Source organism: Alligator mississippiensis, chromosome 13, assembly GCF_030867095.1.
Source record: "Alligator mississippiensis isolate rAllMis1 chromosome 13, rAllMis1, whole genome shotgun sequence".
In the NCBI taxonomy this organism is placed as follows: domain Eukaryota; kingdom Metazoa; phylum Chordata; order Crocodylia; family Alligatoridae; genus Alligator; species Alligator mississippiensis.
In genome coordinates, this window is record NC_081836.1 from 33898838 (window position 1) to 33921577 (window position 22740).

Genomic DNA, 22740 nt, shown 5'->3' on the forward strand with positions numbered 1-22740 from the left:
CCAAATCCCTACTGCAAAGTCTCTTTATAAATTGCGAGAAGTTTGCATTACTTAGGTTACAAACAGATGTTGCATTCATTCCTGGTATAAATGATTGTATCACAGGACAAAGTGCAGTTGTTCACACCTCCATGTCCATTGTCCCAAGATAAATCCTAAAAAAAGTTTGTGGGATAAGAAGTACGAACAGTTTATTCCAGGACATGCAACATGCCTCTGAATAATTGTTCTGCGATTGAATCAATGGCAGAGAAGCAGCAATGCATTCAACTACTCACTAAAAGTGTGATGCATATACATACGAGTCCCAGGATATTTTTGTTTGCGACAAACATAGGAATAGCTTGTCCACGGATAAGTACTGCATCTGGTCCTGGCTTTATGCATCCACTTAATTTTAAATGCATTCCCAGGAAATTACTAACTAACCTATGTTGGCATAAATCTATCTATCTATCATTATATGCTGATGTGAAGTTTGCAGAATACTGATGTGAATTTTCCACTTGAAGGAGAGTGCTGCTAGAGCCCTAGTGCTTCTGGCTATCTTCTATTTTTTTGTGCCAGAAGTTTTTACTTTGTTCTTTCTATAGTATTGTTACCTTATTGTTTTTAAATTCTCTTTATTTTTAAATGTCTCTCTTGGATATGCTAGTAGTTTTGTATCAGTGTTTCTAAAAAGGAAAATAGAATTTTCATTCTGTGCTGCTTTTGTGTAACACTGAGTTCAGTGAATTCTTAGTCCAATAATACAAATTATTAAAAATTGTATTATTTGGGTGTTACATATCTGTCCAAAAGGAAGAGCTTCTATTTTCTCCCTCCCTGAGTCCAGCACATGGTCCAGGTTTCTTACTAAGGAAAACAGGGAAATTAAGGGCTATTTGGTTGTGGGATAATTTTGTCTTCTCTTCTGCTGCTCAGAGCTGCTTGAAAAAATAATACTGCTCTTGGGGAGAAATTGCCTGTGGTCATACACTGAAGCTGCTCAGGTGAGAAGTTTTCAAAGAACAGAGCTAGTGGAGAGTACATCATGGTCTAGACCCCCAGCATGCATCACATATTTTCTAAGTGGAGTGTAGAGAAGCAAAGCCTCCCTCTTGCTATTGCATGATGCAGTCTAGGGCAGAGGTATTCAAACTGTGGCACACTTGCCACAGGTGTTATGGCAGCCTATGTATGCAGTACATGGCTGACCAGGTGACCAGGGAAGGGACAAACAGCACAGTGGCAGGTAGGACAGGAAGCAGAAAGCAGAACAGCAGACTGGGCAGGGGATGGGTATTGGAGTAGCAGTTGTGGAGGATATGGAGCTAATACGAGGCATGCCTGCTAAAAAGTTTGGGCCCTACTGGTCTAGGGGATTCTTTCTGAAAAAAAAAAAAAATCTTATGCCAGGTCTTCTTCTAAAACTTTGCTATAGGAAGGGATGTTGTGAGTTTAAATATCAGTTAAAAATGCTCTGCAGTCGGGGAGAATGAATAATAAAAGGAGTGCTCTTAGAGCTACCTTCTACAATTAAAGACATTTATAGACTATAGTGATGTACTGGGATGCTAACATTAAAAAAAAACAAAAAATCAAAACATTACCTATTATTCAGTCTGCTGTTTTAAGATCAAGCTCAGTGATTCCACACAGCTCTGTAATGTAGGTGCCTTCTTATTATGCCCATTTTATACATAGGAAAACTATGTTTTTTTAAAACAGCCATTCTTCCAAGACACAGTACAAACACTCTGGGATCTCAGCTTCCTCTTGCAAGCCAGGTAAGAACTCCCTTAGCTCTTAGAATTTGCTCCTCTCCCCCCCTCTCCCCCCCCCACTGTGTTCCAGTCACCTTGCCTGTCTCCAGAGCCTTCTTGGTCAGGTCCTTTCAAGCCAGGGTTGGCATATGTGATCTGCTTCAAACTTGGTTCATTGCTTCTCCCGTTCTTTATGAAGCTGTCTTTATTGTTGACTAAAGTAATAACAAATAGCCTTGACTTAATGAGGAATGCTATCCTAAGGCAAACTTGGCAGTCAGGCATGCTACTCCTATTGGATGTCAATGACAGGTCCCTAAGCACTATTTGAAGGTTTGAAAATTTGCCCGAGTACTTGGAAGAAGGGGTAAGGACTTCTGCTCCTTTTCGGTTGCCCATGTCTCAGAGGACTGAGAAATGTGAAGAGGTAGGGGAGCTCTCACTTGTCCTGCAGTAGGAAGCTGAGACCCTTAAGCAGGATTCCTTTTTAATGTGGCTCCAGGTTTTGTTAAGTAATTTTCCATTGCAACATTGATTTATTCTTTAAAATGAATACCAGTGTAGATTAACATTAGGGGTACAGTAAAGTAATACAGAAATGCACACAATGGTGGGGTGCTCTAGGAGTAGACACCAAAATTCACCATGATCTAAGACTTTCTCCGCCTCTTGGTTTCAAGTGTCTTCAGAGTGGGTTTCTATTCCAGGGTTAGTTTTTCTGTCTCTGTGTTAAGTAATGTGTCTAGCCCAGGTATACAACAAATAACACTAGAAACATCATTGTGTCAGTGAGTGAATGATATTTCCCCTGGAATCTCTGTTGTCTGACTAATGTTTATACAGCACTTTCAAATAGAAAAAGTATGTGGAAAACATAGTTTTTGTAAAATGATGCTGTTTTTTTCTCTGTTTGTTTCAGTTTCCTTTGCGGTATGATGACATGTCTTTATTTTTGAGCTCTGCTGTTGACTATAATTTTCCCCCTCTAAATTTATACTAGGATATTATTAGCTAAACAGATTAAGTTGTTTTCTAAATACAGACAAATTAACCGAATATTGTTTAATATCCCTTATGTCAATTATACATAGATGTTCATTTCCAAAACATAAAATAAACTGCAACCGTTGTTTTAAAAATGTAGTGTTCAAGTACTATCATACAAATGGTAAAACCCCAGTTAGATTAACAATACTGATGACAGTTAATGCATTTCTAAAACTTCTATGGAGCTGTTACAACCCATTACAGTAGAAATATTGGTTTATGAAAAATTAATAAAGCCAGAAGAAAATAGAATTCAGCATCTGTACTAGCTATTTACACAGAAAGAATCACCCAGAATTAATTATCCTGTATGCTACATTATAATGAGTTTTTCATTAAAATGTATACCATAATGGAAACTAAACAAGGATTATTCAAAGAATAATGCCAACGGCTGTTATTTTTTGAGAGATTAAATTAGTTAATTGGTAATACATTTAAATCTGGGGCAAGGTTAATCATCATGTATTTATCATTTTGTTAAAGTCTTCATAGTTTTAAAGAAAAACAAAACATGTAAATCTAACTATTATTTCCATCTTAAAGAAGTGAATGTCATCTATATGTGCATTTAATAGCATAATTTAGGAAATGCAAGGTTTTTATCTTGCTCCAGTTGACTTGATGAGTACAGGCTCAGTCTCTAATTGTCCATTAGTAACTAATAGTATGCATTAATCAAAGAACTATTGTTCCCTCTCTCATAAAGTCAATGAGTTTGACCAGTGCCTTCAAGAGAGAGCCTCCAAATCCAAATTTTACTAATCTAACATTTCCAAAATATATTAAAGAATATAATAACTTTGTGCAGCAATATGATACAGATGAATGTTAGCGTGGACTGCTTTGTGGAGTCTAATTAATTTTATAAAGCAAAAGAGACACAGGAAAGTTGTACCAATGTTATTTTCTACAAGTTAATGTGGGTGAGTACACTTGAATTATTCCACCTGAGTTACTTTTGCTCAAGTGAGAGAGGGCACACCGCAAAACGACATAACAACAAAGAGCAGTCATGATAAGGTCACAGTTGAGATGAAGGAAGCAGCTGGAAGTGAACAGTTGATGCCACTTAAATGGCTGGAACAGAGTTATAAAATGTTTTGAAAGTTAAAATAAGGTGGCTGAACTATTTGAGGTAAATGCCGCAACAAAAAGAATATAGCCAGAAGGATAAAGAGAGGTGTCCATGCTTCCTGGGCATATCTATGTGTGCCCCCAGCTGCGCAGTTGTTTAGTACTTGCTAAAGTAACTGCCATGACTGCACACACCCAGCGATGCACGGGTAATTTTCAACCCTTCTGCACAATAGGATCACCATCACGGTTCATGCCTGCCAGTGCTATGTCGCCGTAGTGACAAGCTACATTGCTGTAGCTCATCACTATAGTGATGTAGTGTCTCTTACAGATGTGCCCCCTATATAAAAAGATTGTACTTCTAAAAGGAGGAGCATTCTTCTTCTCTTTTCTGGATCCATAAATCACAAGGTGTCGTGCCCCCTCTCCCCTCCGCAGTTAATTACTACCTGCAGTTTGTTAGTTTATTGAGGTTGGGCATTCCAAAGTCCTTGCTGCTTAGCTTGTGAGATAAATATGTTTCTTTTACAATGCCTGACCTAAAGATAAAGCGAACTCAGTGGAACCTAAACAAATATGTGCATCTATCTATAAGTGAGCCATACAGTAAAGCAGTTATTTTAAAAGTGGATAAAATTGGTTTAGGTTGGGGATGACATGTCAGGATAAATTCTGATTTTACTTCTGTAAGTTAGTGCATGAATACAGCATCACATGCTAAATCCACAGCAGAACTTTCAGTGATGTTTGATGGAATTTTACAGAAGGATCAAGGATAGAATAGGACTTTTACATAATCATAAGCTTTTAGTTGCACACAAATTTTGTTCAGTGCTTTATTCCAGAGTTAGTCCAGCACAAATAGAAAATATGTCTACCATTAAGAGTAAGTATAGTTTCTTTTTCTTATTCTACATTATGTTTTTTTCGTTAAGTCATCTTACTTCTCCTTTTGTCTCTCTTCCTTTCCTTCCCTCTGCCTTTCCTTCTCATAATGGAGCATTTCCTATTCCATCAATCCCCTTTCCACAGTCTGTCTGCTAACATAATCAGTAACAGAAGAGTGAATGCTACCATTTGCAGTGTTGCCATTAGACTTTAGAGTCAGCAGTCCCTTTTATAAATTGTGGTTGCAGGCTTTACATATCATAGAGGAATTGTTTCAGGCTTTTTACACACATAGGACACTATTGCCTGTTACCCTTTCTTCAAGTTTGGCAAAATTATCTTCATAACAAAGTAAGTTAGGGAAATTATTTGTTTTAATTTAGAGTTTAGATTCTGCTTAATCTATCAATGACACGCAGCTCATAAAATACATATTTGAAAAATTGGTGTATGACAACTCTGTGCAAAAAAAAATCACTAAAATATATTCTGCTATAGCTAAATATATTATCTCAATTTTCACCTGTTGTTGTTGTTGTAGTGTGTGTGTGTGTGTGTGTGTGTAATTTTCTTGTCATACTTGTTCATTAGCGAAGGTACAGTAAAATATCCTGAATTAGACTTTGTAGGGTTGCAATCAAGAGGGAATTCCACTTTTTTTTTTTTTTTTTTACTACTAATCATCTCTTGTCATTATTGTTCTTTGTTGTTTCTGTTAATCATCTTTCATGTAATTTTATTTAATTTTCTTCCTCTTCTTTGTGGTTTTTGTTTTATTCAGCAATGTTTTTCTTAAAGGTTAAAAGCACAGTTAAGTAGCTTTTATAACTCCCTGCAGTGCCTCTTTAGATGTTTCTGCTACTTACAGCTCAAGTAAACCTAGATTTTCCTTAATTAGGAATGTTCCTGAGGATTGATAGGAATGAAGTCCAAGATCTTACAGTCAGTAAAGGTCATTTATTAGCTCCTCGAGATGTCCTGACAGCCATATGAATTGTGTGGTTGCAGAAATGACATACAGTTTCCTTTGTTCCCATTCTCCCTGTGGAATCCACACTGGAATGACCTGAGAACTGGCTGTTACATATTTGGAAAGGGCCTAGGAAATTGAAGTATTATAATCCAAATACTAAATATCATTATTTAAATGATACCTTAAAAAGAAAAAAGAAAAAAATCAAGGTGGTCACTGAAATAATTGTTTGTTCAGGGCTGGGTCAAGTTATTCATCGTGTTGGAGAAGTTAATTGCGGGTATGCATATTAATACATTCCTCTGATTTGAGACATAATAATAAAGCCAGCAAAAGTATCAGTCATGGAGGATGGACAGTTGGGCAAATAAACTTTTAAAACATAATGTAATATCATCAGTATTGTTTAGTAGAGTGGAAAACAATTCTGCTGTGTGTCAGACCCCTATTACATCTCTAAAACTAATCCCAAGTAGCTCAATGTGGTTGTTCATGCTGAACAAGATGTTGAGCTCTATTCAAAATGTGTGGACAACTTATTGTCCCTGTATTTTTTTGCTCCTATGTTTTTATCCCATTTTGGAGCACCAGATTACAGATTCTCCATTTTATTTATGTAGCAAATATTTAGTACCAGCTTTTATACAGAGGTTTCATAGCATTCCAGGTTTTTGCAAAATACCTTTCAGTCCATTTATTTCTCAGGGAAGTACCCAAATGGTTAATGCTGTAGCTTAAAATAGAATATAACTTTCTATTTTTCTCTACAGGTATTTCTTTGTGAAAGCTGCATGGGCAAAAACTGGGATTCTGTCTGTGGTTTGAATTTGTGAATTTATCAGAATGGTCCATCAATACTGTGATTGAGGGACAAGTATCATTTGTGATTTTTTTTTTTTTTTTTGTTCTGGATAAGTTGTTTAGGTCATTGACAAATGTAACACTTGTATCAATAAATACATCCTAGTTGTGCTACAAAAAGTGAGAATATAGCAATTCAAACAACAGTGAGTCAGTGGAATAGACTGCCTAGGGAGGTTGTGGACTCTCCATCACTGGAGGTGTCCAAGAAGAGTTTGTGCAGCCACTAATTAGGGTTGACCTAGTCATAGCTATTTCTATGTTCTACTGTGAGTATTTCTAGGTTTTCCTGGTTGCCTGCACTCCACTTTTATGCTGTCAGGATATTTTGAAGCCTCCGTCAGAGGCATTGGGTGTTGGCTACAGCCAAAGCTGGGCATTTTGACTAGGGTGTACCAATGCTTCTGCTGGGACCAAAGCTGGGACCAGAGGTTACTGGTTGGAGGGTCTTAACCCTCCATTCAGGTCAGACCAATCCAGGGTCAGGAAGGAATTTTAAATTATGGTCAGATTGGTACAGACTGTGGGGGGTTTTGCCTTCCTCTGTAGCTGGGGGCATGTCTTTCTACCTGAGGTCTCTTGAGCATATATTAACAAGCTTTTGTAGAAGCAGGACATTGGCTGCCTTGGTTTCCTTGCTTTTCCTGTGGCAGGTTAGCCTGTTTTGTCTATGTTGTATCAGGGTTGATAGCATTCTTATGTAAAGTTTAAATGATAGAATATATAGTATGGTTTGGATGGGGATGATCCTGCCTGAGGCAGAGGTTTGGACTAGATGACTTCCTGAAGGTCCCTTCCAGTTCTGTTTCTCTGCAAGACTATTTGTGGTATTCTAAGGCACTAAAAGGGTACAAAAGTAGTAGTACTTTCAGAAAGGAACTTCTGCCACTCACAGGGACTCTAGTACCGCTCCACCAAAATCCTTTGCTCTTCCTCTCCCCCTCCAACAGGGAGGGAGGAAAGGAGAGGAATCAACTCCCTGATGACCTGCCCAGTGAGAGTCCTGATGCTTGCCAGGACTGGACTAATGATGGAATAGGGTAGGGGGCAGCTTTGCCGTGGCTGTCTTGTATCTAGTGTTGTTGGGGAAGGAAGCCAGAATGCTTCCTCAATTGCCAGAGCATGGACTCTTGCTCATGCTCTGACAGCCACAGTGAGATGTACCATCCCTATGGCCAGGGTTCTGTCCATGCAGCAGGGCAGGGGCTGCAGTGCCACCACAGTTGCCAGAACACAGGCTCTGGTAGCTGTGGTGGCATATTAAGGAGGCTTGCAGGCAGTCCTTGCATCAGCAAGTCTTGCTTAAATCATCCACCGCAGAGAGTTGGCCTATCTACCACAACTGTGTTATTGACAGGCTTCTGTGGGGGCTGGGCAACGATGGGGGTGTCCCCTTGGCTGGAGAGATCACCTTTGAGATAATTCCCCAAATCCGTGGTAGGAGGAAGCATTAAACAGACAGAGCTGTAATGAACGTGCAGCCTTTGCTTACCTCTGTCACCAATGACCCCAAAGATTTTCAGTGAATATCCAAGGCTCTGACCTTAGTCCATAGATTCAGTTGACTATTTGTAGACAATGGCTAACTCTTTTCTCTTAAGGAGAAGCAGTGAGCCCAGTTGTCTTGTGAAGGAGTTGTATAGTACCTGTGATAGTACAGGGAAACAATGTATTTTTGAGATCTTCTTAAAATGTGCTTTCAAAAATAAAAGGTGAAGTCCTATGTACAGTTTTTGAGCCAGAAGAAAAAAAATTAATTAATACAATAGGAATAGTTCTATTGTAACTGGATAGATAAGTGAGGGATATAAGACTGTTTCTTTCAAAGGTGCTAAGCACCAGAAAATGATATTAACTGTGGGAGAATTACGGTTTCTCAGCACTTGGGATGATATCCGTGGGCATGTCTACACTTGCCCCCAACTGCTCCAGTACTATGCAGTCCTGGTGGTGCACGGGTTGTTTCTAACCCTACTGTGCAGTAGCTTAGTGGGCTCGTTGCAACTGCACAGTAACATCAGTGTCACAGTTCGTGCCCACCGACGCTATGTTGCCACAGCAATGAGCTATATTGACACAGTTCATTGCTATGGCAATGCCCGTGCTGTGTAGTTATTCATGTATGTGAGAATGCATGTGCATTGTTTAAATTAGCAAGTTAAAATATAGTAACATTTTTAAGTGGGACAACTCCAATTGGAGACAACATTACTAACACTATCCTAACACCATTTACCTTCTTATATGAATACTGAACCCATTTTCCAACCTTGAGTCTCTTGGTGACAGCTTATGAATAAGATGAGTGAGGATTTATACCATACTGACACAGGATGCATTGTGTACTTCACTTATGAGTTACTGATGACTTAATGAATTATAAAAAGCCATTAATAACATGCAGTGATATGTTCTATGAGCAAGAGACAAGACAGCTTATGGTGCATTCTGGTTTCTGCAACAGATGAATTTGTATTGATGGGATTTTTTTTTTGTTGGTTGTAACTTAGAGAATGGCTGGGGTTATTAAATCAATTTGAAATATATTTATTTTGAAATTTCAGTTTCCTTTCAGTTATTTTACAATATGAATAAAAACATAATAAAAATAGCTTACACAAAATATAGAGTATTGTTATAACATTTGTGTTTAGTTGTATGCATGCCTATGAACTGGGCAGAGGCATGTCACATCTTTGATTTGGGGTAGCATCATTTTGCCACAGGACAATGTAGTACAGCTTGCATTGATAATTAAAAAAAAAAATGGGGCCATATTTCTTAGAAGGCCATTGCTATGAAGATCCTATGAAGGCTTTTAAAATAGTTCATTCGAATTGCATTATTAAAAACTTCTACATGAAGATATGCCCAGGTATCAGTTAGGAACTACAACTGGTGCAGAATATAGTTTTTCAGTTTTAAGTAATATGACTTACAAGAAATATATATAGGGGTTCTTTAGTAATTGAATCAGTTTCATATTAGCTTCCAGAAGCAGTTAGTGTGCTTGATTTATTTCTAAAACCATGTGCTACTTGGCTTGTGTCTTGGCAACTTCACAGACTTCTAGTCTTCTCTTATTTGACTCCAGGTATAGGGGGAAGAACCCTTCTAATTGTTGGTAGTTGAATGTTTTAATAGAACTTTCAGCTGTGGAATTCTTCCACCGTAGTCTTTCAAATATGGAAGTGTCACCACCCTCACAGTTATCTCTGTGTACTTTTAGGCACAGAGGGACTTTAGGATAGTCTCCAAACTCATGTATTTGCTTACATATTATTCACTATGTGATGGTTCATTCATTATACATCTAAATTATAACTCATTTTGTAGAAAGATTCCAGTTATCTGATTGTAGGAGACAATTAAGAGGCACTTTCTTTCTGTACCAACAGTATTAAAACCTACAGTATGCTGCATTGTTTGACTGTTAATAAACTAGAGCTAGATAGTGCAACCCTTATTTGCTTGAGTGAACAGTTACTCACACAAGTACTACCAGTAGAACTTGGAAATATTTAAGAATCCAATAATATATCAGATTATCTAGTAGACAGTTCTGTGACCTGCATACCCCCTGTGCAAACATTCTTAGAGTGGACTAAGTGTGAGGTAGCTAAATTAATTTCCAAGTGAGTAACGACTACCTTACACAAAGGTAACTTTGTGCATAGTGTTGGCCAGATCCATTCCATTTTTAGGTGTTCAATCAATAGTTAGACAAAAAGGCCATGTCCAGATGAGTGTGGACATGCGGTATGCAGCATCACAGTCCCATCTGTTGCACGATACACCACCCATGTAGGCAAGCCCTGCACTGCTGCCTTGCAGCATGGGAGATTCTTTTGACCCCAGGAGATCCTGAGTTCAAAAGAAAACCATGCCAAAAAAAGTGGGGTGGCACATATAACAGCACTGCGTGCTGCCCAAAACTAGAGCCATGCTCCGGCTGCCAGCCAGGCTTCCAGCTGCAGGAGCACCATGAATGCAGCTCCTCAAGGCTCCCAGGATCCCAGAAAAGGCTGATGGGGCCACAGTCTCCCCTACTCCTCCTGGGGTAAATTGCCATGTGCCACAGTGTGTGTGGCACAGACATTCCCTGGGAACAAGTAGCAGCAGCACAGGTAGCAGCTGCTGCTCTTTGTCCCCAGGGAAACACATTTCCTTAGTCATCTGGATGTGGCCAGAAGGTGCATACACACATATTAACTTTCTGACAGTTAAGCTGACTTAACTTTTTAAAGTTGACTTAATTGTCAGAGCATACACACGTATGTGGAGCAGAGTCGACATAAATGCTGCACAAGATAATACACTTCCAAGGCATGTTATCTTGATTGCATTAGTTAAGTCAACTTAGCTCACAAGATGGCTGTCACCATGTCAAGGAACTGAACTGTACTTGTGTACACTCCAATGTGGCTTAACTTAAGTTGACTCTGTTAAGTTGATGTAGCTTATTTCTCTTTCCTGGATGATAGTAACCTTTGCCAGTATAAGTACTTTCATACTAGTATAAAAACAGACCTATTTATTAGGCCTGTGCTAAGTAACAAGTATTCACTTCAGATTCAGCTTATTCAGAGGGACAGTGATTTGATTTGGTGATTTGAATCACTGTACCAATTTGATTGGGCTGATTTGGATCTGAATATTCAGTGCCCATTCAGAGATTCAGCCATAGACTAAACATGCAGCAGTCCTTGAGGATGCTGAACATAGCTGCCTCCAGCTGGTAAGTCTGTTGTGGTGGGCAGAGGGGGGAAGGAAGAGGTATGGGGGGCAGATCGGAGCACCCACAGCAAGGGAGGGATTCAGGCTGGGACAAGCTGCTCAGCTGGGGCAGGGGAAGGGGTGCATGGGCATAACCATCCCTAGGGGTGTGTGGGGCCCAGGGCATATCAGCCTATGTGGGGCCTAGGGCCAGAGGGGGTGGCAAGTGGCCGGAGCCAGCAGTGCGCAGTGGCAGCAGAGCCAGTGGCACTCAGCAAAGGCAGCATGTGGCAGTTGTGGCAGAACTTGTACAGGACTGTCTGTGGGGCCCCCCAAAGCACAGGGCCTGGGGCAGTTGCCTTGATTCTCCCTCCCCCCAAGGATGGCCCTGGGTGATGGACTCAGGGAGGGGGGCTGCTGCCACTGCACACCACTGTGTGTTTGCCAGTCTGGGAGGGCATGGGACTGGGTGTGTGCCCCCAGATTTGCAAGAGGCAGGCTGGGCCAGGCTGTGCTCTGGACAGATGGTAGAAGGCACTGGGAACAAGGGCTATGACCTTCCTCCACTTGCTCAGCCTCTCTCTGCCTCCCAGACAAACCCTGGCTTCGCCTTGGCTGGACGAGCAGTGGCAGGGCATGGAGGCGGATGCGTGCATCCAGATCGGGCCTGGCCTGGCAGCAGGGCCTATGGGGAATTTTAGGGTGGCTGCAGCCCCTCCATAGCCCCTGTTCCACTGTGCTGTGCAGGATGGGCAGAGCTAGGGCTGTGCTCCAGGCTGCGGCTGGGGTTAGCTGCACAGAGTGCAGCCCTGGCTCCACCTGCCCTGCAGAGTGTAGCCCAGCAGTGGGTGGCTGGAGCTAGCCTCCCAGAGCGCAGCCTGGTGCAGCCCGCCCCATGCATATCCAGGGGCACACGCCCACTCCCATGCCCTCCCAGACTGGCGGCACACAGTGGCGGGACCCCCCCTCCCTGAGTCCGATGCCCCCCCACCCTGGCTGGGCAGCTTATCACAGTCCCAGCCCCAATACCTCCCTCACTGTGGGGGTATGATCTGCTCCCCCTTCCACCCACCACAACAGATTTACCAGCTGGAGGCAGCTGTGTCCAGCATCCTCAAGGTTGCTGCCTCTTTAGTCTATGGCCAGATCTCCAAATCCATCCGAATCTTTTCTGAATTGATTCAGAGGCTTTCAATTTGGTTCATAGCTTTTAATTGGTCTTCCAGTTCAATTTGGAGATTCAGCCACCATATTAGGCCCAATATTCTCAGAATCGAATTGATTATCAAAACTTCGCACAGCCCTACTATTTATGACTGAAAATATTAGTTTTTTCAAAGAGTGGGGTGTGTCAAGGGGTTAAATAATGGTGACGGACTGTGTGCTGATATTAAAAAAACAAACAAACTGAATAAATTAGTTGGAAGGCAGGAGAGTTTTTAATTTGGTCTGTGGACCTTAGTATGTTTCTATCCCTTTATTACCTCCATTGGTCTTCAAGGTAAGCCTAAAGGTGTTCAACATACATTCATTACTGTAGGTTATTTTCTACAGTGATTGTATAGTCACATTATTTGTAAACTTTTTTCCCCCCAAAATTGTTAAGGGACTTTCTGGCCTGAACTACACTGGGGAAATTTCCTCAAACATTCTAATTAGTTGTGAAATTGCTTCACCTAAACAGATTCCCCAAACCATTTGCAAATGCAGTGTTGAAAGTAACGTTGAAACTGGTTCAGTAAAAATGTTATCTGTTGCCTGAAGCTTGGCCTATACCATAATTTCAGTTGAATTTCAAATTGTTTTATCTGAGTTTTAAAACCAGTTACAATTTGGTGTGAATTTTCCCCAGTGTTAACCACGCCTTCAAGGGTAAAGTTAATTTATCCTCTGAAGTTTTAACAAAATATCTTTTTTTGAGCATTAAGGAACAAAACAATATCAGATTTTTTTTTAATCTGAAAGCATAATTTAGAATAAAACAAATATCTCAGAACCAACAGAAGCAACAAAAACCTATTTTTACAAATTGTAAAAATACACACTTTAGCGTTTTGAAAAAGTATATGACATCTTAACCCAAAAAGCAGGATTTCTGTCTGTTACAATATTGAAAAACAAAACACTACAAAAAGCAAAGCTATAATAGCTGAATAGAAAGCCTTATAATGGAAGTGTTTTCTTAATCAAAGACGTCATTTAAAAATATACAAGAGCAAAGATATAAACTGAAAAGATTTTGACTTCGGAAGCCATGCACTTGCCATATTACATGGCTTTGGTAATAGCTTTGTAATCAAGGAATACAAATTAATACAGGATTGGTGTTAGGTATAACTAGGTAGATGAGTGGCATCTGTTGGAATAGAGTAACTAAGGGTGCAGATAGAAGAGCAGCTCCCTGTTGCAACTCAGTGCTTTTCAGGAAGCACCATGAGTTGCAATGATCCCTGAGACCAAACAAGTTTGCTCGTGGGCCCAGAAGTCAGGGATTTCATTTGGTTGCTGGGATCCTGCAGCCTGGTCTCGGGAGCAACGCCACTCCCACCTTCCAGCCTCTTGCTGTTTTCAGAATGGGAAGAGGGAAAGGGAATAGAGGGAGCTCATTCTTGGGGTTCCCCAGCGAGTGCTGGAGGGTGGATTGGACCTTCCCCACTTCAGGGGCTCCAATATACCTGCCCCACTCTCCAGCGCCAGTTGAAAAAAACCCAGAACAAGCTCCCTCTACTCACTTTCCCCCTTCCCATTCTGAAAATAGCAACAGGCTGGGAGCTCTGCAATCACATGTTACAAAATGTGCTCTGTTGTGGGTGCAATGAGGGTTCAGATTTTCTCAGGATCAGTCTGCAGCCTTGCACTTCTGTCTGGTCATGGCTGTAGACCACATTTGGGGGCTAGATCAAGCAAAGATTGTCACTTCTGTCTGCACTCTAAATTATCACAGACCATACCCTGCTCTCCTTTAACACTATAGCTAAGTTGCCTTGTTACTATTGTCCAGTAGCTCTCCTGTGAACCATTTGGTGTGAATCTCAGAGCATGGAGTTAATACCTTCCCAAATGATTTATCCTTGTTGGGGCTTTCCTTTGCATCAGTATTCTTAGCCATGGGTTTGAGTTGTTAGACTCAAAAGAAAGTGTGTTCTGATGATATATTTAGTCTGTTCCCTTGTTCCAATAGTCATTTGCTTTCTGTGAGCAAATGTGGTAATTACCCATGTGAAATATATGTAAAAAAGCATGCAGCCCTCGGGTTGCTCTAAATGAAAAATATTGGCCTCAAATTCTCTGAAGCATGGAGGGAAATGCAGGATTAAAGACAATCCATTGCATAAATGTAATATTTTTGTTTTAAGTCAAATACTAGCACTGTATTTTTCAAAGAAAGTTTTTGCAGAGAAAAGGCATTGTTGAGAATTTTAGTGAAATCCTCTTTCTTATAAAAAGAAATAAAAAATCAAGGCATCTTCATTATGTTTTGGAAGGATTTAGTGTTCTATAGGAATGCTGGTATTTTATTGCACTGGGATTCTCTAAATTGTATCCAATATACTAAGGAGTTGGGTTTTTTTTCCCCGAGGATCTTATTGTAAGATAATTAAATCGTCTCCTGATTTTTTTTTTTTTGCTGCAGTTTTAAGTATGTTAATACCAAAATGAGACACCTCAAGAACCTTCAGCCCTCATTTAAATTAATCCCAATAAAATTGTAATATCTGTCAGAAGAAATCTACTAATAATATTTTGGGTACTTAAGTTTATACATCAGTGCAAATACTAAACTATATGAAATCAGATGTTTTTGTCCCTCAAATCATGTGCAGTCTAGTAACATAAGTAAAACTGGCTTCTATTCTGAAAGTAGTGTAACTATAAGTCTTCTAATTGTACAAAAAGAAACCAGGAGAATATTAATTAGTATGTACGCTCAACAGCAATAAAACACTTAAATATGGATATGTTGAAAGAAGCAAGATATTGGCTAGGAGACCTTTTATATGATAAAAAAATCAAGATCATTAGGCAGACAGCACAGATAATAAATTATATAGGACAGGATATGAATATCAATATTTTGGAGCAAGCAAATTGAAAGGACATTTTCATGTTTGAAAAAACCCTTTACTTTGAAGGCTTGTATTACTAATACTATTTGAAGTCATTAAACATATTTTTTTAAAAATGCACTTTCTTGTATTTATATAGCTTGTTCCACCTGAAATAAGGCAAATAGTTTAGTTTTATTTTTTGTAATAGTTTGGTTTTTGTTTTTTTTTGGAGTCCTGAAATAACAGTAGTGTAGTAGCTAGTTTTGACTACAGTGAATTTACCAAATAAATATTTTACACATTGAATTTCTGTTATTTCTACCACCTAACATAGCTGGGAGTAAGAATTCTGGAGGGCCTAAATATCAGAAAATATTTTAAAATATCTGTTCAAAAATTTTTTGGATCTAGTAATGAGCATAGGTTGGTGATGTCTCTTAAATGTTCAAGCAAATATCCAAATTCTACATGGAAACTTCCAACATTTTGATGATGATATTTAGATTTGGTTTGGTCCTTAAGAAGCCTAACTACCAAGTCATGTAGTTAATTTCCCCTCTCCAAAAACCTGGCCTGTGTTAATATTCTACTTAGAGTTTTATGAGTTTTGAGTCAGTGAAAAATATTTTCCAGTGTCTTATATCTTTAAAGAGAATTTAGCACTTCTTGAAAGAAAAGAGGAGTCAGAGCGTGAAGTAATTACCACATTTACTCTGACTATGTATAAAATCTGAATGTCCTCCTATTTCCATGACATTGGCCCTCATTCCTGACATAGAAAGGTTCTTTTAAGAGGCTTCTGGAAAGATATCTCCATACATATTTGATATTCAGTCCTACAGTTGAGATTGCCAAAACAAAATCAGTGACCATTTCACAAACCATTCACAAGTTAAGAACCTGCCTGAACTTTTGTGAATTCCCCAAAGCTAAAATGAACCAGAAGTCTTTGATTGACACTTTGGTGACCTTTGGTTAATGGGGTATTTGTGTGGTTTTCTGTTTTTGCTTATTGTCTTTTTTTGTTTGTTTTTTTTAATTCCTGCATCCATCTGATATACTGCAGATTATTTTAATCTAAACAATACCAGAAATTCTGGAACTTTCAAAAGCCATAACTATATTTTGATTTAAGTTACACCAGTGTCAACCCAAGTAGGTAAGGGGACTCACTGGAGCTACTTTGAACTTACACTGGTGTAACTGAGTTCAAATCAAGTCCTGTTGTCCAGACTTGGAAGACTTGTAGCCTAATTTGTCTGCTGTGTTTACTCAAGCAGCCTCTCATTTCAGGAAAGGATAGGAAGATGGGGAAGCATTCCCTGGGTGATGCCGGTGTTTGCATTGCCTAAGTTAACAGCAGAGCTCATTAGGTATCTCTGCTTTCAAAATATAGGGGGAAGAGACTGAGAGAGAGCAGCTGCAGTAAAGCACAGCAGTAATAACTGATTTTGGGGCAGGCATGCACAAAATGCACATGGCTTGCACTAGCCTCCCTATGTAAAAAGGGTTATTTATGTTTAGGGGGGAGGCATCAGTATTTGGTTTTCTAATGTAAGGTTGTGGTTAAGTGTACACATTCATGAGGGTAAAGGAGGAGGTTAGATCAGGTTCAAAATGGCCACCTGGTCTAATTTAGTCCTCCCAGATGCAGACCCTGCACTTAGACCTGATCTCAATGATCAGAAATCAGTCTAAAACTGTAACTGTACAGAAGTTCTGTGCACAGAGACCGGTCTAAAAATGGTGGAACCTGGTCTAAGATAGACCTGGATCAGTGTACATTCAATCTAGGTTAAACTGATGCATCAAACATCAGTACACTTACCTGCATAGCCCCAGGGATGGGAAAGCCCAGCCTCTGGCCCCAGTCCCATGGATGAGCTTTTTGTATCTGCCCCCTGGCACCAGTCTATTTTCAGGCCCCTGGCCCCTCACCCCACCCCTGTGGACCAGTCAGCCCCACTGAACCCCTCCCCCCATCCTGCAAACTGCTGTGGGTGCCAGTTTTTATCAGTGCTTAGATGCCAGGAGCTGAGGAAGTAAGTATTGGTGGGGGGAGGAGTGGGAGGGATGAGGGGGGAGGCTCACTGGGAGAGGGGCTGGGGGGCTAAAAATAGTCCCTGGTCCTACCCAAGCCCTTCTGTGGACTCCACAAGTCCTCCTGATCCCACCAAACTTTCCCAGATCCCACCAACTCCCTGCAGTTCCCACCTGCCCCCTGATCCCTCCCCTATTGCTCCCACAGATCTTGTCTGCCCCCCCATCCCTCATGGATTATGCCTGTTTCTCCACACTGCTCCCATAGGTCATGCAAGCCCTTCCACCCCCCCCCCCATGGACCCCTGGTCCCCCCACTAGATCCTCCATCCTGACTCACCTTAGATTGGGTGGCCATTTTTAATGCCATTTAACCTACCCTACCCCCCACCCCTCCAAATCTCTGCACTTAGCCGTTAAGTGTTGATTGGGGCTCTTTCTGTTCTGAAGTCAAAGGAAAAAAGGCATCCCTGCTTCACTGTACTTTATGTTTTGAGATAAAATTCAGGTTTAGTTTGAGTGTTCCAAAACCAGATACCACTCTCTCTCTCTCTCTCGTAGGCAGGGTGCTGCTGTGCCAGGCAAACCAGGAGGGATCTCCCGTGTACAGTGCCCCCAGTTCACTAGTATACACATCCACAAGTAAGCCAGTGTTCCGGCTCTATTTTTGTTTTGTGACAAAAGCCCATAAATGTGATTTAAGACCCCCAGAAATGTAAACTTCCTCAGTAGCTCTTGTTAAGATAAATGTGATATTTATAAATATGTTTAAAGAATGCTATGGGTAATTCAGCAGCTGATTCTTTATTTACATCATCATCTAAATATTTCTGTGTAATAAGAAAATATTAAATTATGCTACAACCATGGTGAAATTAAGATCTCTCTAGTAATACTATCATGTTGTTGAGCCATTGGTGTTGGACATACTGTAATTATAATAAAAGTATCTCCATAGCAAAGATTTTAAATATCGTCTTTTGAATATGAAATGAGCAAGAAATTAATTATCTCATACCCTGCTGTCACTTGGTTGTGCCAGTTTGGAATTAGCTGTGCAGTCTTCCTTTTCAATTTTGGGGATGGGACAAAAAGTATCCTAAGCCATCAATAATAAAAGAGAGGATGGTTATTGACTGTACAAACAGCTGACCCACTAAAATCATTAAGGACCTAGTGGAGACTAAATAAGGTGTTGCCCTCACATTTTCTGCCCATTCCTTGGGAATGGAAGTGTCTCCAGGTCCTGTAAAATCCCACAGCAAAAATGAAAAAAAAGTTCTTCCACTGCTCTAGATTCATGATGATGATGATGGTGATGATGATGTCAGTTCTGAATATGATCTAGGTGAAGTAGTATCTGACAAAAGCAGTAGTAATAATGCTGGTTACATTGTTGATGCTACCAAAATGTTCAAAGATCATCAAACACCCCTCCCTCACACCATATATGGAAATGGCCCTTGGAAAAAGTCTAATTTATGATAACAGGTCAACAAGCACTGTCCTGTGTGCTCTGGTAGGTTCTGCTTCTGTTTCCTTCTTATTATTACAGTAGGCTGAATAATAGCATCTTCTGTATGTTTCTTATTAGTGTCTTATCTCTGATGAAGGTGCTTAACATTAGTTGTATATACTTTGTACTCTGTAAAATTCTGGTTGAGGAATGGTTATTCTGGTTATGAGTATCATGATCAAGTTATCTCAGTATCATAATTAAAATTAAAAATTTGGTATTGTTTCTCTAAATTATCTGTTACTCGCTTCTCCTTTTTGAATGACAGAACATCAAAGATTTCTCTAAAATAGATACTGAGAAAGAAAAGTTCTTGTACTACAGCACCACTCCCATGTAACTTTTGTGTCACTGGCAGTGAACATTACTATTGCTATTGCTGCTGCTTTTATATAATTATGTGCTATACCCCCAAAGCAAGGACTTACAAATACATAGTAAATTAATTTATATGAATTGTTCCAAAATGAGATGAAAAATCATATAATCCTTGCAACAATCCTGTAAACTGGAAAACAGCCAGCATAATACTGTATAGTCTTTTTGCTTCTACTATTTAGCTTTGACTATTTTGAACCATGCTATTTTTTCCAAACAGATTTTTTTTCCACCATGTATTATGCTAGAAATAAGAAACACCTACTGATAAGCCAGTATATTTTCCTGCTAAGAAAGTACTGTTCCCTTCAGCATTTTATCCTATTTTGTTTTAAATGTCCTAAGCAGTAGACCTCTTTCTTGTATAGGCTGTCATGCCTCTTTCCTACTTATGCCTTTCCTACTTATCTGACTCATTTCCATGGTAGAAAGATTTTTCCCCTTGCAATTCATTTTAAATATTCTCTCCTTTAATTTTACCCCAGTAACTCCTACTTTCCCCTTGTGTTCCACCCTAAGTAATTCTTCTCTGAGCTTCGTATTTATATCCTTCAAATATTTGCATTGTTATTAAATCCCAAGTTAGTCATTGCACAGCCAAGCTAAGCTCTATATTTAGTTCTTTTCATTATTTCTCATAAATCAGTCCCTCCCAGCTAATTCATTCAGGCACAGTGTTTTTTTGGAATGATATCCAAACAGACTCCCGTTTGTTTTCTATTATGTTAAATAAATAAGATACTGTATCTTGCCAATCTTCCTCCCATTGGCCAAACTTCAATATAGAGCTTCAAAATAGAGATTTTCAGTTTTCATTTCAATACAAAAAAATACAGTTTTACTAAATCTCCATCCTTTGAGTCACTGTAATGTGTAGTTAGGAACATCCAACTAGTGTTGCCAGAACATAGTTTTCCCTAAATAATTTTAATGGTCTGCTGTTAAACTTGGATTATTTTAATTATTATGGCTGTTGGATTACTGGTAATTAGTTCTTTATTGTCTTTTTGGAAATGTTTAATAGAGATACAAAATAATTTCATTTCTATAAAGTCCTATTAAAAGACCAGTAGACATGACATTGGTTTCATCTCCAGCACACTTTCTTTAAAATGTATTTATATGGGGAATCAGCTTCTACTTTGCTAATTTAACCCAAATTTATACTTTCATAAAATGAAAATAAATGATTCAATGTTAACCTAAAGGAGACTAACAATTATATTACTTTCCTTGCATGTAGAAAACAGCATTGCAATTGTCATTTTTCAGTAATCTCTAATAATGTGTTTTTATCATCCTATGTTGCCATTCTTATTACTGGGTAATATTTCAAGATAACCTACAGTGCCTTTCCTTTTAAAATAAGGGAAGTTGCAAACATTTGAACCTTTTCAGGAACTTTATGGCTTTGCTGCTTGATCAGATTCCTTGTCCCACTCTGACATTGCAAGCTAAAAAGAATATTATGGCTTTTTCTATTCACCTACAGATTCCCCCAGCACCTGAGAGTCCCTAGCAAGAGTAAAGTAAACAAGCAGGCTCCTATGTGTTTCTGTTACCACCATAGTATGCCATGTGAGGCACGGGCAGGAAGATACATTAGAACACCAGAGATCAAAAAGAGAATCAAGGAGCTGTAACCAGTTTCCTGATGGCTTAAAATTGCTTGGCTGCTCTAAGCATGGTACATCAAACAATTTGACAATATACAGAGTCTGAGTCTGAACCATCTTCTCTACCTCTACTGATTTCTGAAAAATAATGTTTCCAAAGGAAATTTTATTAAAAAAATATTATTTTTGCCTTTGTGCAGGCCTGAATTAGTGGAAAATCATTCTACATGTTCCCTCTTGGCAGCCTCCAAAGTGTGGGAGGCCTGGAAGGGATGAGCCAGGCTGCAAAGCGCTACTCCATCTGTGTGTTTACCCACCCACTCACAACAGCGTATGTTGCTGGGAGAGTGTGGGATGGTCCTGGCAGAGGAATGGGGGCAGAAAAGGGCAGGTGAAGTCAGCAGCAGTGGTAGCAGCCCCCAGAAGAGCAGCTACAGTTGCTGCTGGAGTAGCTGGGGCAGACATAGGGTGCTGCGCGGGTGGGGAGAGCATTTACCTCCTCACACAGGGCAATATCTTGGCATATTTCCTTCACTCTCATGTGGCACATCCCTTGGGAATCACTGGACTAAGGAATCCAGGCACCATTGATTCTGGAATGAGATCTGACTCCCATTCATTGGATCTTTGGAACTTTCTACCACATTTCTTACTTTCCCCAAGAGTAAATGAAAAAAGTCACTAGTCTAACTTGAATAGATTTTTTAATGTTTTTATTTATTTATTTATTTATTTATTTATTTATTTATTTTTTGCAATGAAATACAAGTAATGAGGCAGTCAGTTCATGACATTTGTAAGGTATTCAGTTTTTGCATAACCAACAGCGCCCATTAAAATTGTTCACATTTTGGGAACAAGATGAAGCCAAAAAAAGTTATGATACAACCAAAACAGGGGCAAGAAAGGTGAAAGTTTACCAGGCAAAAAAAAAAAAAAAAAGGCAGGGGGAAATGCAGCTAACGATAGAAACTCTTGGTATTCCATCCAGGAGGTAACTGACACACACCCCAGATTTCCTGAATTTGGCCACTTAACTTAGTAGCTATATCTAGGATCTCACCCAGCAACAACATAGCAATGATTGGCTAAATTTTGCTCTTTGATATCCATGTGTAGTCCTCCCATGTGTTATTGTGTGGCAGTTCCATGCATACATTAACCTGAAGAGACAGTTAGCCTAAAGAGATTATGTGGTGCATATGTATGTGTCTATAAGTTCTGTGACATAGACATCTGTCATAGTTAGCCTTATGAATAATATTCATAATGCTATATGCTGCCACACAGATGATAAACACAGTGCACAACTAAGGTCTTCCCCCAGCTGTTTTTCATGCTCAGAAGAGATTTTTTCCATGACTTAAATGAGAATAGAATTTTAAGATGCTGTCGACATTACATAATATATTCTGAACGTTAGAGTTGTTGCTCTAAGTCTCCAAAATATTCGTGCCAGTTTTCCCATATATTTTTATTTTTGACTAAAAATAAATCTTTAACATTATCATGGAGTGAGAAACTTAAAAAAAGCAAACGTCAGAATGTAAAAAGAATTAAAATACAAAAATCAGGTATTCTTTTTTTTTTCTGTCATACTCAAAGATACTTGAGGTTGGCGCTATATTTTTAAACTGATATATTCATGGCTATTTTGTTTAAAGTAGTATAGCAAAAAATGGTTTAGGGGTTACACATTCTTATAAATCAGTCCCACGTTGTTCTTGTTCTTTACGTAATTGTCTGATAAAACTTCCATCAGTTTCTGTAATTAAACTAATGGTCTAAATGAATTTCCAGATCACTAGTTATCTATTCCAATATAGAAAAT

General features: G+C 39.4%; 1 protein-coding gene across 35 annotated transcripts in view; it reads left to right on the forward strand.

The window, feature by feature from the left end:
* The window catches only part of RBFOX1 (RNA binding fox-1 homolog 1), a 1765957-nt gene that overhangs the window by 1629009 nt on the left and 114208 nt on the right, over positions 1-22740 (forward strand). For 25 of the 35 annotated variants that reach the window (XM_059716749.1, XM_059716737.1, XM_059716745.1 and 22 more), the window contains one exon: positions 17961-18041. The exons of the other annotated variants lie outside the window; for them this stretch is intronic. In XM_059716749.1, the coding sequence (XP_059572732.1) occupies positions 17961-18041 (81 nt within the window). The remainder of the gene's footprint in view (positions 1-17960; positions 18042-22740) is intronic. 35 annotated transcript variants of the gene reach the window in all.